The 17,458-nt window shown below is 31.3% G+C and overlaps 1 protein-coding gene across 1 annotated transcript in view; it reads left to right on the top strand.

Annotated features, from left to right (window-relative positions):
• Positions 1-17,458, top strand: part of Tace (ADAM 17-like protease Tace) — a 36,899-nt gene that overhangs the window by 13,022 nt on the left and 6,419 nt on the right. Inside the window, exons 6-16 of the mRNA XM_076484039.1 lie at positions 553-747; positions 1,317-1,458; positions 7,649-7,759; positions 9,369-9,374; positions 9,896-10,014; positions 11,495-11,564; positions 13,511-13,643; positions 14,001-14,102; positions 15,763-15,825; positions 16,478-16,551; positions 17,108-17,223. Coding sequence (XP_076340154.1) covers positions 553-747; positions 1,317-1,458; positions 7,649-7,759; positions 9,369-9,374; positions 9,896-10,014; positions 11,495-11,564; positions 13,511-13,643; positions 14,001-14,102; positions 15,763-15,825; positions 16,478-16,551; positions 17,108-17,223 — 1,131 coding nt within the window. The remainder of the gene's footprint in view (positions 1-552; positions 748-1,316; positions 1,459-7,648; positions 7,760-9,368; positions 9,375-9,895; positions 10,015-11,494; positions 11,565-13,510; positions 13,644-14,000; positions 14,103-15,762; positions 15,826-16,477; positions 16,552-17,107; positions 17,224-17,458) is intronic.

Genomic DNA, 17,458 nt, shown 5'->3' with positions numbered 1-17,458 from the left:
CTAAAGATTCTTCTTGATGAGGAAGAGAAAACAAATTTAGGGTTTTCCACTGGTTACAAAGTAACTTTTGATAAGGGTTATTTAATTATAATTAATTGAAAACTGTGCTGGGATGTGATCTTGATTACGTATATGGACACAGCTAATGACTAGCTTGTTACTCGGGTCTTTGTACAGTATTTTAAACAACTGTTAACAATGAATGATACTTGGTATAAATCATAGACAAGAAAACTAGGATCATAGTGGTAGTGTGTAATAGATCACTGTGGAACTAGGGACATGATATGAGTGTCATTGGTCACAGGGGATCTAGGGCCATAGTGCCAGTCACTAGAGGCTTTCAATACTTACAAATTCAATTAATGTTTTTCATCTGCCCAGAAATGAGCTGCTGCAAACAGAATATAATATTATTGTGAAGTTTTTTCATATCCACAAAACTGTTTCACACCACCAGTTGAACAGTGTTCCACCCTCCACATTGCTCTATTGTATTTTTTATTTTAACTTGACAGCAGATGATGTAAAAGGCTTTGGTTTTGATACTAGATTTCCTTGATTGATCGAGTGAACAAAGTTTACTTGGAGACAGAGTGGAATTCAAATGACAAACAAGGTGGATTTAGAGGAATGGGTTTTGTCATTCAAGAAGTCATGGTACACACAGAATCAACACCTGTTGTTCGTGGTGAAGTGCACTACAATATGGCTGACTACGAATGGAATGTACGCGACCTCCTTGAGGTAAGGTACCATGATAGAAGGCACTAAGTGGCTCCTACAATTGAAAGACTTGGTCATTTCTAAAATTTACCAATTCAAGTTCATACGAAGGTTGGATATTGTGTGTAATGACTGAGAAAGTGTTAGATATTACAAGTTACATTTCTTTTTTAATTTGTTTAATTTCAGGAAATATTCTTGAGTTAAACTCTAGAGACTATTAACCAACTCTTCTTTTTTTTTCGAACTTTTATTGTTAAATTTGGTAGCCCTTAATTACTACCATCAAAATGTAGCACAACTAGAGCTTGTTTATTTATATTAATTGTTTTTGCAAACAATAATTATTTTGAGGAATAATTTTGTAAATGAATGGTACTGTTTGATAACCTGTAAAAATAATGTGTTTGGACAGTTACATTTAAATTTAATCATAGTTGGAGAACTGTGTATTGCAAGAGTATAAACTTTTATGGTATTATTCTAGTGTGTGTGTGTTTTTTTTTCTTTCTAAATATATATATATATATTTTGTGCAAAATGTTTCACTTCTCTCTGTTTTGTATTTTGACTACTGATTTTCCTTCCAGAATTTTGCTCGCCATAGCTCACCTAGATTTTGTCTCAGTCACCTGTTTACCCACCAGGGTTTTCCTAATGATGGAACCATCCTTGGGTTAGGTTACATAGCTGCTGTCAGTCCACACCAGCCTGGTGGCATCTGTAGTCCAGGTGTATTTTGTGGTGTTTGCTTTTAGTGCTAATTTTTGCTTTGTTTATACTCTAGATATGCTCTGTTTATTGTGCACCTTGTTTCACATGGTTTTATAAAGCCTGTTTTGGAGTAATTTATATGCATACATTCTCTTGTTGCATAATTTATTAAATTATAAAAGAAGTGGTTCTTTTACACAATTGGTTTTTATTCTTGGTGATTAACAATAAAACTGATGTAGAAATCATTGTATATTTACAAAATAATTATTGAAAAGGTTTTTCAAATTCATGAAATGTAATCAAGTTATGAAACTACATATGTTAATATCCTCAAAGAATGGTTTTTGTCATACCCTTGTAATTAATGGCTGTTACTATTTTAAGAAAACGCACAATGTTTAGGTATTGAGAGACATAACCAGACGCTGTTTACAGCAATAGAATTCTTCACTCAAATGTTACTTATGGCAGTAAGACTTCAATTAGCCATTGTCTACGGCATTATCATACTTCACTCAGTCAGTCTGTAGCAGTAACTGACTTACTGTAAGAACTGTATTTTCAAATGAAATAGGAAAGTCAATTTATAAGCTTTTAGAAAAAGCAAGATTTTTTTAATATTTTGGTCCCAGTAATTTTTATTTTGAGTGAAAAAAATTATCAGCTATCTTTCTTTCTTTCTTCCTCATTGTTTTTGACAAGTAGAAAAAGTTGTATATTGCCTGAAACGGTTAGAAATATATTTTTGGAATGAAAGAAGCAGACAAATTTTGACACACAAATGTTTGTCCATTATTTCTGGTGAGGTATTAAGTAGTTCCATCATTATGTGTGAACAACAGTAAACATGATTTCAGTGCCTCATGATGTATTGGCCACAGCTAAAGGCTTGTTTCGAGTTTTTAAACTCTGCATTTAATCACTTACTGTTACAACCCTTGTATGACTATGATAAATGTCAGTATCACACATAGTTGCTGCATAATACATTTTCTTGTATAAATAATACAATTTTTTGTATAAGTAATACATTTTCTTGTATACACATCTCTCTAATCATCTTTTGATGAATAAAATAATTTTTTGCCAACATTTATCATCCATACTGTTATCTGAAATATGCTGGAAAATTTTTTTCTTTGGGAACTTTACAATTGGGTAATAACTTTCAGGATTTAATTAGCTCATAGATCATCCATTTTACTTTACTAATGAATACACTTCTCAATTATTGTATGTCCTTTATAGAGTGTGTGTGTGTGTGTGTGTGTTGCATTTTTAGTTTTCCTTTTCCGATTCATACCAAACTATATAGAACTACCTAAAAACACAGATTGTACAAGGTTACAGTTGTGTATGTAAACATATTTTAAAACAAATAATGTGCTGACTTCTTGATTGTCCCAGAAACTTTAAATTTTCTTCACAGCCACACAGAGCATGACAACTTGTACAATAAAACAGCTTCAGCAGTGTGAACTAATAATTCCTGCTAGAAAAGTAAGGAACCATAGCACCAACAGTTCCTTTCAACCTGTTCCTGATATTGAAGTACAAAGACTGTTTTGTCTTTCAGCACAGAGCCGCTTTCAGCTTTGCTGATTTGTCTGTTACCGCGCTTGAACTTGTTCTACTAAACTACTTACCATCCTTGCTTGTCCACTTCTCAGGTGTTCTCCCGCAGCTCAAATCATCGCACCTTTTGTCTTGCTCATCTCTTCACTGATCAAAAGTTTGATGGAGGAATACTAGGGTTAGCTTACGTCGGGTCTCCGCGACGTAATTCTGTTGGTGGGATTTGTAGCCCAGGTACATCCTTTACTATTGTTAAGTCATTCTTTTTTCTTTCACTTGTGATGAGTGTAATTCCTGTGAAACTTGTTGAAATTTGGTATTTGTTTGTTTTTCGAGATTCTTTTGTGTATGTAGGATCAGAAGTGTAAAAATTTCAGTGGTTAAAGTTTCTTAATTGTCTCTTTGTGTTGAGACAACAGCATCTGGTAATGAATATGTTTTAGATAGTTGGTTTAAGACTAAGTTTTATCGTTTAAAGTGATAACAGAAAAAATTAATATTTCTATCACAGATGCTTCATCACATTTTTAAAGGTGTCAGTAGCAAATAATCTTAACCTCTGACATGAACCAATGTCTGTCATTTATAATTGTTACAGTTAAAAGCCAATAGATATATTGTGATTAAATGCATTAAAAAAGCTAGAAGTTAGAGCAAATGAAAATGTGTCAATTATTTGTTATTGATATAAAGGATGAATTTAAATGGTCTGTGTAAAATAACTTCAACTGACACACAAGACAAAATTAAGTTTACAATACTGAAGGTTAAAATAAGTTAACTGAATTACAGATTTTTAACTATGTTTATAATGAAATTGGCTTAATCTTTTGTGCTTTAAAATTAATTTTTTCTGTGTTATAAACATCATGTTAAGATGCATTAGTGTTAATGAATTAAATATTAATAACAGAATTAATACATACTACTCTTTTTAGACTTAATATATTTGAATTTATCATTAAAATATTAACATTAAGAAAATGTATTTGACCACACATTAACATTTCAACCCTACAAGTCTCACTGTACTCAAGAATGTAACACTTACTCTGATATGACTTGCATTTTATTAATTTTTCTCCTTGGGTTGGATTTTCATAAGGTTCTGTTTTTCTATTTCTTGTAGTTTCTGTTCATTTTAAGTTCTTTCTTGAGGAATGGAAGTGTAACATTTTGTTTTGTTTGTTCTCCTATAGATCTGAAAACATTAATGCACATCTAATGTCTGAGATGGAATGATTTTGTTTTTAATCTTGCTTTCTATTAATCTTTATTGTCTCTTTTAAATACTTGAACTGCATGCTTGCATGTAATACAATATTCTGAACTTGTGACCCAATTTTTACATAAGAATTTAATCAGACATTCACTGTTGACAAGTACTTGTAGTATACTTTATGATACATTAAAACAGTCTACACATGAACTGGTCATTAGTTTGCTGGAGTTGGAAAGTCCAAGGCTTGAGCCACAGTGCAGTACCCAACACAATCAACACTTTCATTATAACTGGATCATTGAGGCTTCTTGCCTTGTAAGTTTTAACTCCTAACTGGTTGACCTTTCTTAAGTCAACTGTATAGAGTTAGAAATAACTGTATGTGAAATTTAATAATCTCTCTGACCTGCTACTTAACAATATTGTCATGTATTTGAAAGATTATAATTTCACAAAATCTGTAGGAGACGCAAGTTATATTTATTTAAGCACTGTACTCATTGCTAACTCTATCACAATGACGTTTTAAAATCCATCTGCAACTGTGGTTTGATTATGTATCTCAAACACTTGGAGTCCATTCAAATTGTCTAATGGTTTGTCACCCAACTTAATATATTAATTACCCAATGTGCAAAAATTATAATGCTTCAAAACTGAAATTTATTGAATAAAACAAATATATTATTAATACTAATCATCAACAAAAACATTTTGACTTATTTCAATATGTGTTAAATGAAATCATTAATCCCCACAAATTTCCTGAATTTTTTATGAGCATAATACAATACTCTTAGCCCACTAGAAGGAAAATCATGAGAGATTTGAGTTAAATAATGCTAATTTAAGCCTTATAACTTAAATAAAAGTGTAGTTTTATTGATTTTTAGCCATCTACTGCTTTTCAATTTTGATTGTGCTGGTGTGATCTAAGTAGCCTATTTCAGCTTTAGGAGGTTAAAGGCTACTGGTCTAAATGTGTAATGTTGCCTTCTAGTTAAGCAGATTCACCTAGAGCTTGGAAAGAAATAAGATCATAGCTTGGTGACGTGTTGCTAGGAGAAAAGACGATTGTGAATATATTCTACCACAGTCCTGAATTTTTTTTTAATCATGATTTATAATTTTGTATTTGATTTGGAATGAGGTAGGCTTAGTTAAATAATTTTCACTTGATCATGTCACCTTTTGTTTTGCTGATAAGGCTATGTTTACACTGTGCCATAACAGCCTAAGTAACTGCTTGAATGGACTAAGAAAATTACCAAAAAGAAATGTAAGAAAATTGGTTTAAAATCTGTTCCTTGTCATCTTAGTATTTCTTCCATTCAAGTGTGGAGTCCATTTTACGAGTTCTCAACTTTCATTTGTACTAATTCATAATGAAATCTATCTCTTCAGTACTACACCTATGTTAAACCATTTTTTTTTTGTCATTCTTTTATATATATTAAATAAAACTTTTTGATTAACATTTTCAAAAGAAAGGTGGCTTATAATTTTGATATAGTAAAATAGTTATTGTATACCAGTAATAGGAAACATGAAACTGTTATTTAAATCCAAACAAAGATAAAATTGACAGTTTTGCAAGGTAGTATCTTTTTTGAAAAGATTTTTGAAAATTTTGTAAGACAAAAATTGATTTAAATCTGCAAAAAAGGTAGGCATTTAAATAACTTTTTTAAAAAAAACATGAATCTTTAAAACTGAAAATTTGTACAAATATCTTGTATATAAAAAATATTTTATCTGCAGATCCATAGAAAGTTTGAGTTTTCAAATTATTTCATCTGTTGGTTTTATTTTCACAATTGAATAAAACAAATCATGCCAGAGACTCACCTGAGTCTAATAGAGTTAATTCAGAGGTCAACTTTAAAATTTAAATTACTTGGTTCGAGTACTGTCATTATCAGAAACTACTAGCTAAATGATACACCATTACTATGGAATCTACTAGCCACATAATACACCATCAATGAAACCTACTAGCTAAGTATACCATCACTTTGAATCTAGCTAAACAGCACTGTCACAATGGAAACTTATTATCCAAATAATACACTGTTGCTATAGGAACCCTTAGTTATAAATATTGTATTTCTAATTTTGATATTCAGTTTATTAGATCAATACAATTATGAATGTATCTGTTATGTAATTTTTTTTTGCCACAATTCAGACTTGCATTAAATGTTCGAATTACTTCATGTTCGTATTTGGTGAAATTTGTGTATATATAAAAATGCCATTGACTTCAGACTTCTTTATCTTCTGTTGTGTTAAAAATTAATTTTTTGATTTATTTAATTGGATAAATAATTTTTTGTTACAATTTACTGTAGTAAAATAGATTTTAAACATGAATCCCCACCACACCAAGCATGCTTGCCCCTTTCAACTGTGGGGTCATTATAATGGTACAGCCAACCCACTATTCGTTGATAAAAGAGTAGCCCAAGAGTTGATGGTGGGTGGTAATGACTAGCTCATTTCCCTCTAGTCTTGCACTTTGTGCAAAATTTAAAAAAACACCTAAAGAAGCACTTGGGAATATTTTGATCTTTCATTTGACAAACTTCTCCAAAATAATATTTTTCAACTTTTGAACTGATGTCTAACAGTTCATATGCAATATGACATGATTAGGTATCCTTAAAATATATATATATATATATATATATATATATCCTTAAAAAAATATATAGGTAATAAGCATTTTTAAAGAAGAATATTTAACCATAAAAGGAGGAAGTTGTTAGCAGTAAATTATCTGAAATTGAGTCTTAGTTGCTGGACAAGATTTAAAAAATGTTTTGAAACATATAAAATTTAAACACTGCCTAATTTAGAGTTGTCCTATTTAATATTTATTTTAAAATAGTAGTAAAAATTCAAAAGATCAAATATTTTCTGTTAGCCTACAAAATTAATATTTTTCTCTTGACGAAATATTACAATGTTTTAATCACCTCTGGATTGAGATAAAATACTCTTATACATTTAATGATCTGTCATAATTTTTTGTAAATTAGATCGTGTTCTTAAAATACTATGTTCTATTGAAACTTTTGGTTAATGCGACAAAGGTATAAAAGTATTACATTTTGTCTTAAAAGCCACTTCACGAAAAAAATAAAAGGGGCTTTGAAGTATCTTAAAACGTTGTAGCTTTGAAGGATTATTCATCTTTGTGTTTGAAAGGCTTCATTATTATACATTATTTTTATTGTATAAAGAGTGCTTGTTGAGAAATGTGTAATGTTTAATATTTAAGTATGAAAAATAGTGTTTGCTTTAGTAATCCTTACATTGTAAGGCATATTTCAAACATTTCAATTCATAGGTTATGTTATTGTTTTAAAAACTAAGTGAAAGACATATCTAAATTCTCTGCTGTAGGATACGTAAAAAATGGACACACGCTTTATTTAAATTCGGGATTGAGCACTTCCAGAAATCATTATGGTAAACGTGTAATCACCAGAGAAGCCGATCTCGTAACAGCTCATGGTATGAGGATTTTAATGGAATAAAAAACAATATCTAATATGATAGTCTTGTCAGAATGTTGTCTGGTATCTGTGCTTTTGGCTCTGCCACAGCATTGTCTATAATCTGTTCTATTGTTGTTTTCAAAATGTTTTATATCTATGTTGTTGATTTGTCAAAATGTTTTTTAATACAGGTCCACAATCTAGTATCTGAAGTTCCAAAATTTGAAAAGCTCCAAAAACCGAAGTTGTTTTTGTGGAGTGTGGAGCATCAGTATAACAGCTGACCCAACTCCACACACCACTTGATCCATGTCACTCAGGTGTGATGTGGCAGTGTGGCCCAGGTTTGACAGGTGTATCAGTTGTGTCTCAGCACTCCTACTGGTCACACGTGTGTCTGCTGTGTGCTGATATTTTTTTCTTGCTTTGTATTTTGTGACTTTGTTTAATTTCACTGTGAAAATGTTAAAAAGAGTTGCAGATACCCTATGGGTAACAGTGAGAAAAGGAAAAAGAAGCATCTGACATTATCAATAACACAAAGTGGAGGTATTACAGAAGCGTGATCGTGGTGTGTCTGTGCAGCATTTTACTGAAGAATATGGTGTCAGAACTACCACTATATATGATTATGGGGTGCTGCCCTAGACCTTATTGGGGTGATATATTTGTTCTAAAATCCGAAACATTCTGAATTCAGAAACATATCTGGCCTCAAGGATTTTGGAAAAGGGATTGTGGACCTGTATCTGTATTGCAACTTTCTTAATATGCTATTTGTAATCTCTGCTGTTGGCTTTGCCACTGTACTGTCTGTAACCTATGCTTTGAACTTTACCATAATAATGTTTCTAGCTTGTGCTTTTAGCTTTGCCACATTGTTGTATGTAGCTCATGCTATTAGTTCTGCTATAATATTGTATATAATCTCTACTGTTGTTTTTGCCACAATAATATCCATAATTTGTTTTGTCCAGCTTTGTCTCATTGTTGTCTGTAATTTGAGAGGTCAGCTTTGCTTCGTTGTCTGCAGTATGTCCTGTTGGTTTGGCCAAAATGTTCTCTGTAAAGCATGCTGTTGCCTTTGTGTTCCAAATTATTTAAAACTGACATTATATAAAGAATAATGTTGATTTTTGTGTTGTTGTTTTCCACCCTAAATGATTTTGTTTTCAGGTTTTTCTTTTAGCTTTTTAATGCTGACAGATTTGCATTGTGTTAAATATAAAATAAATGCCCCTTATTAGCATATATCGTTTAGAGAGCCACATATTTTGTTAATTGCATTTGTTTACATTGCCTACTTTAACTTTTAAATATTTGTCTCTTTGTTAAATATCTCAGCATGAAGTTACATTACACTGAATTTGAATCTTACATTGGTTATAATTAGTACTGCAACAGTATTTGTTTGCTTACAGAAATAATTGTATTTGTCAAAGTTTTTAGCCATTGAGCTGAGATTCATGTTACTTTCTTTCCTTGTTTTAGAGTTCAGTATTTGAATATGGTAAATAAAAACTGATATTAGACATTAAAATATTATCTTAACTAGAACATAATGATACAAATGACTAATGTATTTTTTTCATTCCCTCACATGTTTTCATGCATGGATGGAACAGAATTTGGTAAGTTCACACTTTCATCCTTTAGTTTTTTATTGTCTCGGGACCTTTCAGAGATGGAGCACAATCTGATGAGATGGAAGGTAAAATTGTACTCCATCAAAACAGTTTTGAAGTAAAATATATCATAGACGTCAGTGGAATAAAACCATAATCATATGATATATAAAACAAAATACTCTTGATTTTGCTATTTTCACACAGGTCTATACACAGATCTGCAGGTTCCACTACAAATTTAGTCATTCTATTATATATATATAAATAAAATACGTATTACAAGTTTTTGTTTTTTCTAAGAATTGTTTATCAAACCTAAACATTATATAAATTTTTTAATGTTGTATTTCCCATATTTTTAAGAGCTGTGAAATGTATTTCGATAAATGATTTCGCTTGACTTTTTTTTTTTCCTCTCAAAATTTATATTATTTTCTTATGAAATAATATGTATTCTGAATTATAATACTTAATATATAATTACTAACGTGTTTGTTGTGATGTGTACTTATTAACACAAATAGGCCACAACTGGGGAAGTGAACACGATCCTGATATTCCAGAGTGTTCCCCTAACTCTCGACACGGTGGATCTTTTCTAATGTACACGTATTCTGTCAGTGGTTATGACCGCAATAACAAGGTAATCAGTTGTGGTTTATAACCCAGATTATTGCATAACCTGATTTGAAGGTTAGTGGTAAGAAGTATCACAGTAAAGACAAAGTTGCTGTTAAACACATCAGTCTTAACCATAAGAACCTGATAATTTGAAGGATAGTGTTAAGAAGTATCACAATAAAGCTAAGGTTACTGCTAAATGCATCAATCTTAACCATCCAATCAGGAATGTCAAGCATTTTACAACATCTCAACTACACATTGCCTACTATAGTTAAGAAAGTCGTAGAAGTTGCATTAAATAATTTTGCACTGTATGTAATAAGTGAATCTTCTGCTGTTTCTAGTGGATGTGCTTTGTCATTTGATTAATTACTTTTGCCTAGTATTTAGAATATTTGGTTGTACAACTCAAATAAATTAGAGAAAATTTATTTTTAGTTAAATAAATGTAAATCTGAGCTATGCCTCTGCAAGGCACTTAAGGCCTATACTTTTGTACTGTGGTTTCAAGTAATACAAACAGTTGAGGATGGTGACCCTATCTGTCATAGGTTAACCCCCTGCTTAGAGTTGAGAAGATGAACAAGTGGGGTGAAGTGCCTTGTTCAAGGCCACAGTTGCATAACTTGGGCCAACTTCGAATTCAGCCACCTGACTGTAAATCCAAAGCATGAAGTCACTGAGTTATGTTGCCCTGAGGAAATCTGATAGTTCTATAAATATATTACTTAAGTTTATATTGTTTTATATAGTTTCAAAATGTTCTACTTTTCCTCCTTCACACACCAATATAACTGTCATTATGAACATCTGAGAGAATATTGTAGGTATTATTACTATTGTTGTAGTTCATGAATCTAGCAAAGTAATAGTGGAGTTTGTTACTGTTGTTGGTTGTAGACAGAGAAGTGGGTGGTTTTGGTACTGTTGTTGTCCTTGAATATATATTCAAACATCTAATACCGCCCTCTACATTCCGACACTCAATTACACAACCCCTTTCAAACATGTGGTCAGCTTTTGGTCAGTTACCTCTTTCTTTGTGAACCTGACGATGACCGAAGAAGGTCGAAACGTCGTTCGCTCTTGTATGTAAAATATTTTCTCAACCCAAACGAGCCGTTTTTGCATATAAATATTTGTGCTTTGTTCACTGGGGGAATCAAACCTCCAAGTTTTAGTTTTTTAACTCCATAAACTTCTTTGTCGTTGTAGGTTGTTTTTTTTTTTACAATCTCCATAGGTTCCTTCTATCTACCACTGTATTTCTTGTAAAGTAAGACATGCTTAGCTTCAAACTTATTGATGAAATAAGAAAAGAATGTCCATTAATGAAAACAATAAATGTGTTGATTGTTAGTTGTTAGAACTAAGCATAGTACATGTGACTTGTGGTTATTATTATTATTAGAATCTCAAGGTTTAACAGGTCTTAAGTACAATTGTGACGGTTTTAGTTGCCATAGTTTTTCACTGTCATTTTTGTCTATCTCTTGTAGATGTTTTCTCCCTGTAGCCGAAGGTCCATCTTTGCTGTTTTAGAAGCCAAAGCCCAGAAGTGTTTCTCTGGTATGCACAAAACTTTTAGTTTTCTCCCCTTTGTTTAACCCTTTCACAGCAGATCAGGGCTCAAAGGCTTTCTCATGTGTTTACTGATTTGCATTCAAACTTTTATGTCAGTAAGTTTGGAATCAAATTGTAGATTATAATTCAATTTATATTATATATGAGTTAATTTCTCAATTTAAAAGTAAATAAAAAAGAACATATTTAAATATGGATTTTAGTGAGTCACGTTGGTATGTTGAATGCAGCATTGTTTAAAATTAGGTGTTTGTGATATCAAAATACTAAGTCTATAGTTTCATACAAATCAGGAACTTAAATTACTAATATTAACAAGCTAGAATATGAAGTAAGAACCTTGTATCTTTTTAATTTTCTGAGACATGGATCATATACTGAATGAAACATGGTGGCCCTGTTCATCTCTATATTTTTAGAAACAGTCCCTAAAATACACTTACTTCAATATATGATATGTGAATAACCAATCAACAGTTCAGAATGTACCTAGAATGGTTTTCTCAGTCATTTTAATCTGTGAAAAGGCTACCACATTCTTTTGATCCAAGATTTCAATGAGATAGGTTGTGTTTTCAGTCTGTTCAATGTTTTATTTTTTTTTAAAATTAAATACATCTTAGTTACTAGGATTAATAAATTATAGTTAAACTCTATGGTATCAGTGTAGTTATTTATGTTTGTTTGGCTATTCAACTGTGTATATATAAAACCTAAAAAAAATTATCCTCCATGTGCAAAATTTTAATAGGCTTACAACCTGGGTCCAGCAGCAACCGAGTACAAAGGCTGAGTGAGAAGAGATAATTGTTTGCTTTAATTCTTTATTTATTTTTCTGCATTTTAGGAACAATAATAAATTATTTCTGTGTGTGTGTGTGTGTGTGTGTAATGTATAATAATTGAAATGTGACTGAATATTACAAAATATTAGTCCAGTAAAACAAAGTCAAGACAGGGAAGACTATATTGTGTCTTTTAATATGGATCATATTATATTATATGTTACAGTAATATGTTACTGATTGTAACACACTCAGTTACTGTGGTAACTCCAAAACTATTTGCTTTGTGTTATTACTTAACACAAGTATAAGTAGTAGAAAATACCTTTTCTATTAACTCAAGGTAAATGGTTTTTAATTTGCTCTGTTCTGTTGCATGTAAGTGCTGATTTTAACTTGGTGGATTTTTTTATATCACTGAAAACATGACTTGAGTGCATGTGCACTGTGTCAATTCAAGTTATGTAATGTTAGCTAGGCATGACTGGAAGGTCAGTGTAATAAAAACATGATAAATATACATGTTCATATGTAGTGTTTTGATACTTAATCTAAAGTTATTTAGACTAAACATTTGTATTTTCATGTTATAAAAGTAGTCATTCTAGCATGAGAAAAGCATAATTTATATTTCCTAATTTTTTATGATGTTTACAAGATTGTTCAATTGACAGACCCAACATAGTTGTAGAAAATAACAAAATATAAAGTCTTACTGAAAACAAATGTTTGAAATGTATTTAAGATATTTTAGATATTAGAGAAATAATATTTGAGATTTTTGTCATGAAGAATAGTTTTTAATTAAAACATTAAATCACTTTATGCTCGGACTAGTAACAAAACAGACTATTTTCATAAACAAATCTTTTGTAAAAAGTATTTCATTGAAAATCTTATTTTGGGTATAGAAAATGCTTGTAATCTTTACTAAAAGCCTGTGAAATGTTTTGAAGAAACATTTGCTGTATTAAAAGTTATAGTGCAAAAACTGTGTGTGTGCAGATATGTAAACAAACTGTGTATATATTATACCAAGCCAGTTGCAAAGAGTTAATACATTCTATAAGCTATGTTATATGAAATAAGAAATGACTGACAGCCTTTACCAGTTACCTGATATATTACACCAAATTTTTCATTCAGAACCAGAGGCGTCATTCTGTGGTAACTCACTGGTCGAAGAAAATGAACAGTGTGATGCAGGCCTGATTGGCAGTGAAGATAATGATCCTTGTTGTGATACTGACTGCAAGCTTAGGAATGGTGCTGTGTGCAGGTCTGTGTATCATTGTTTGTTATTATTCCTAGTATCATTGTAGTATTGTGTTTTATTAATTCTGTTATCAGTGCTGTGTGTGGTGGTGGTGTTTTTTTTTTTTCAACTCTCATTGTTAAAAACTGTTATGATGCTTTTGATTATTAAATTTTTTTTTTCAGTTGTATTTTGGATTTACTAAAATATTTTGTAATGGTTTGATAGGTTAAAAGTTAGTAAACAGTTGAACACTTTATTCATGGATAGTGTAGAAGTTACTAAAATGGTTATCTGTTTGTGGAAAGTGTAGAAGTTGGTTAGTGTGTTGACTCATTAGATTCAACTTATTAGTTTGTGGGTTTTGTATGTTTTTTCCAGTGATAAGAATTCTCCATGTTGTCGGGGATGCCGTTTGATTGTCACAGGGGACATCTGTAGACAGGCTCAGAGAAATGCATGTAAACAGGAAGCATATTGCAAATATCCTTCATGTTCTAGAACTAATGAAAGTTTTTATATACTGATATACAGGAGTAACAAATATATATATATCTGTTAGTTTTGTATGAAAACATTACATTTCCATTCTTGACAGCTTATATTTAGGAGAAAAATGTATTTCTTATAAATTTATGGTTTCCCTGTGTGATGGCAGTAAATATGTCTTTGGATTTACAGCACTAAAATCAGGGATTTGATTCTCCTTGGTGGACATTGCACATATCTCAATGTGGCTGTTATAAAAACACAAGCACGGGTATAACTTTATGTTGATCTTACATTAAGAAATTACTATAAACAGAGCATTATTTTAACCATTTCCAGACTAGAGGGGTATTGGTGATTGTTCACTCTCACAGTGGTAAATATGCTTGTTAAAACTATATGAAAAATTAATCAACATTTCTGATAGTGTGCCGTGCAATCAAATAAACAACCAACAGGACACAGTCTGTGTTATCAACATAAGTGATAGTTCAGCAGTTTTTCACCTTCTATAGCTCAAACTGTGGTAATTTAAACTATTATATATTTTCAGTGAATGTGATTTGCTGGCCAATTACTTAACATGCTAAATTTTAAGGCAATCCACTAAGAAATACATGAAAATTCTTTTTTTTCAATATTGGTTGAGTTTCTTCCTCTTTCCTCCTTCATACCAAGTATGGAAACATTATTTGATAAGTCTTAACTTTAATGAGCTTCTTTAAATCTTGATATACCTTTACAACCTGCAGTTAGGATTTCCATTTGTTGTAAATATAAGTTGCATTTCTAAAGTTATTCAACAAAAACTCAAATTTGACAAAACATTTTTGCATGCCTACTCATAAAGTCGCATGAGTTATCAGTCTAACATTTTTACTCCATCTTCACCTAAAAGTACAAGTGGATTGTTTTTATTTGTTTTCATTTTGATTAAAGAGAGCTGATTTACAGCAGCAAAACCATAAAGTGAAAGGACATAAAGATATGTATTAGTTAGGCTAACCAAACTAGTTTTCAGTTCTTAATTTAAGTTTTTAAAAGAATCATATGTGTGGATGGTTATTGATATTTACTGCTAAATTTTAAACCTGAATTTACTAAATTTTATAAAGTTATCCTGGTTTAAGAGAGGTTATCATCACACAATATTAACTCAAGGTAAATGGTTTTTAATTTGCTCTGTTCTGTTGCATGTAAGTGCTGATTTTAACTGTTTGTTTTGAAAGCTGTCACATAAAAGAGGGAACAAAGGACTTTAGTGATAAAACTGCTGAAAATGAAGAAGATAATCACATGAGAAACAAGAAATAGTTATATTCTGAAGGGATATAAAAACATAAAAATTCTGAACCAAATTAACATTGTTTACAGGGATGGCTCTTTGGTGTTCCACTAAAACTTCTTTGTACATTACATTAAACAACTGTTGAAATCCCACTTCAAAAATATTTTATTGTTAAGAATTCTAAAGATGTAATTATTAATTTTACCTAGAATATAAAGTTTAATGTACAGGATGGTGCTTATTGGTCTTGAAAGAGTTGCTGACGAAGCTTAGTCATTTGATATTATTATACATCTGTTTTATTTTTCTAAATATAAAGAAACCATTACCTGATGGATCACGTTTGGTCCCTTAACTGATGTTTACTGGTAGGTCTGCTGAATGCCCAGAATCTAAACCACAGGAGGATGATAAAGAATGTCTAGACAGGTAAGATTTGTATCTGACACTTACTGTCCCCAGGAAGATGATAAAGAATGTCTAGACAGGTAAGATTTGTATGCGAGACTTACTGTCCCCAGGAAGATTTGTACGTGAGACTTGCTGTTCCCAGGAAAATGACAAAGAATGTCTAGACAGGTAAGATTTGTATGCAAGACTTACTGTCCCCAGGAAGATGATAAAGAATGTATAAACAGGTAAGATTTGTACATGAGACTTGCTGTCCCCAGGAAGATGACAAAGAATGTCTAGATAGATAAGATTTATCTTTGAGTCCTGTATTGTAGAGGTTTTTGTTTTTTTTATAAGAGATGCAAGATAGAATTCTAATTACTGTTAATCATAACTATTACTCTTCTAAATGTTTTTGGCTTTTTAGTTGGTGTCTAATCTTGTTTAGAGTTCTGTTTTTTAGCTGAGTTTTTGGTGTGAGTTAAGGGTACCAACTTTTAACATATAGCAGGAATATGATAGAAGAACACCCAAGTTGTTAAAGCATCTTTTCTTACCTCAACTAGTTGTTATAATTTTTGTATGGGCCATGGTTGTTATAATGTGTGTTTTCATGTGGATTCTATCTGTTGTAATTTCCATTTTCATGTCGACTCTAATTGTTATAATGTTATATGCTGTGTTGCAGGGGCCGTTGTAAAAACGGTGAATGTGTTCCTTTCTGTGAGACAATGGGTCAGCATTCTTGCATGTGTGACCAAGGTATGCAAATCACTTAGTTTCTTTAACTGAAACCTGAGGGTCTTTATATTTGCAGATACTAAACATTTTAAAGCTGTTTTGCAATAGAGTTTGGTGAGAACCTTTCTTAAGGAACCATATTGTGAGAAAATTTAAATATGTAAAGAAAATATAAAATGCAGGTTGATTCATTGCTGTACTACTAATGCTTATTAATTTGGAGTAATTTTCTTACCTTAAATGGCTCAGCAGTAAGCCTGAGGGGCTTATAACACTAAAAATCGGTTTTAATGGGCAGAGCACATACAGTCCATCGTATAGCTTTGTACTTAAACAAACCTTAGTAAGATATTCTAATCTTAGGAACTTTTTTCATCTAATAAACACCTAAGACACTGATTTTAAAGCATCAGATTTATTCTTCCCAATTAGTAAAACCATTTTTGTTTCAATATGTTAAAATTTGTTTTAACCACTGCATTCCAAGAAACATTTCAATCTTGAGAAACTAATGTTTTTAAAACAAATGTTACAAACAACATTAAGAATAACTGACATGAATCCATCATGTTAACAGAAAAGGACGCTTGTAAGCGATGCTGTAGATCCACTTTGAACTCTACTTGTCGACCTGTGCCCCCAGAAGAAATCTTACGAGATGGAACGCCGTGTATTCATGGCTACTGCGAAGAGGTAACATGTATCAGGCACATTGTTTACATAAAATATATGAATATGTGAGGAACCGTGATACTTGAAAACAAGTTTAGATAAGTACAGTATAAGATTTGTGGATTGTTTATTCATTACGATTACATAAACTTGGAAACATCTTCAAGTTTATTACAGTTCATTGCATTTTGATATGAAGCTTGAAATTAAAACTAGTGAAAGTTTTAAAGTTTTGAATGATGCAAAGTAATTTTTT

This window comes from Tachypleus tridentatus, chromosome 13 (genome assembly GCF_004210375.1).
Source record: "Tachypleus tridentatus isolate NWPU-2018 chromosome 13, ASM421037v1, whole genome shotgun sequence".
In the NCBI taxonomy this organism is placed as follows: Eukaryota; Metazoa; Arthropoda; class Merostomata; order Xiphosura; family Limulidae; genus Tachypleus; species Tachypleus tridentatus.
This window is presented reverse-complemented; position numbering and strand designations above follow the sequence as displayed.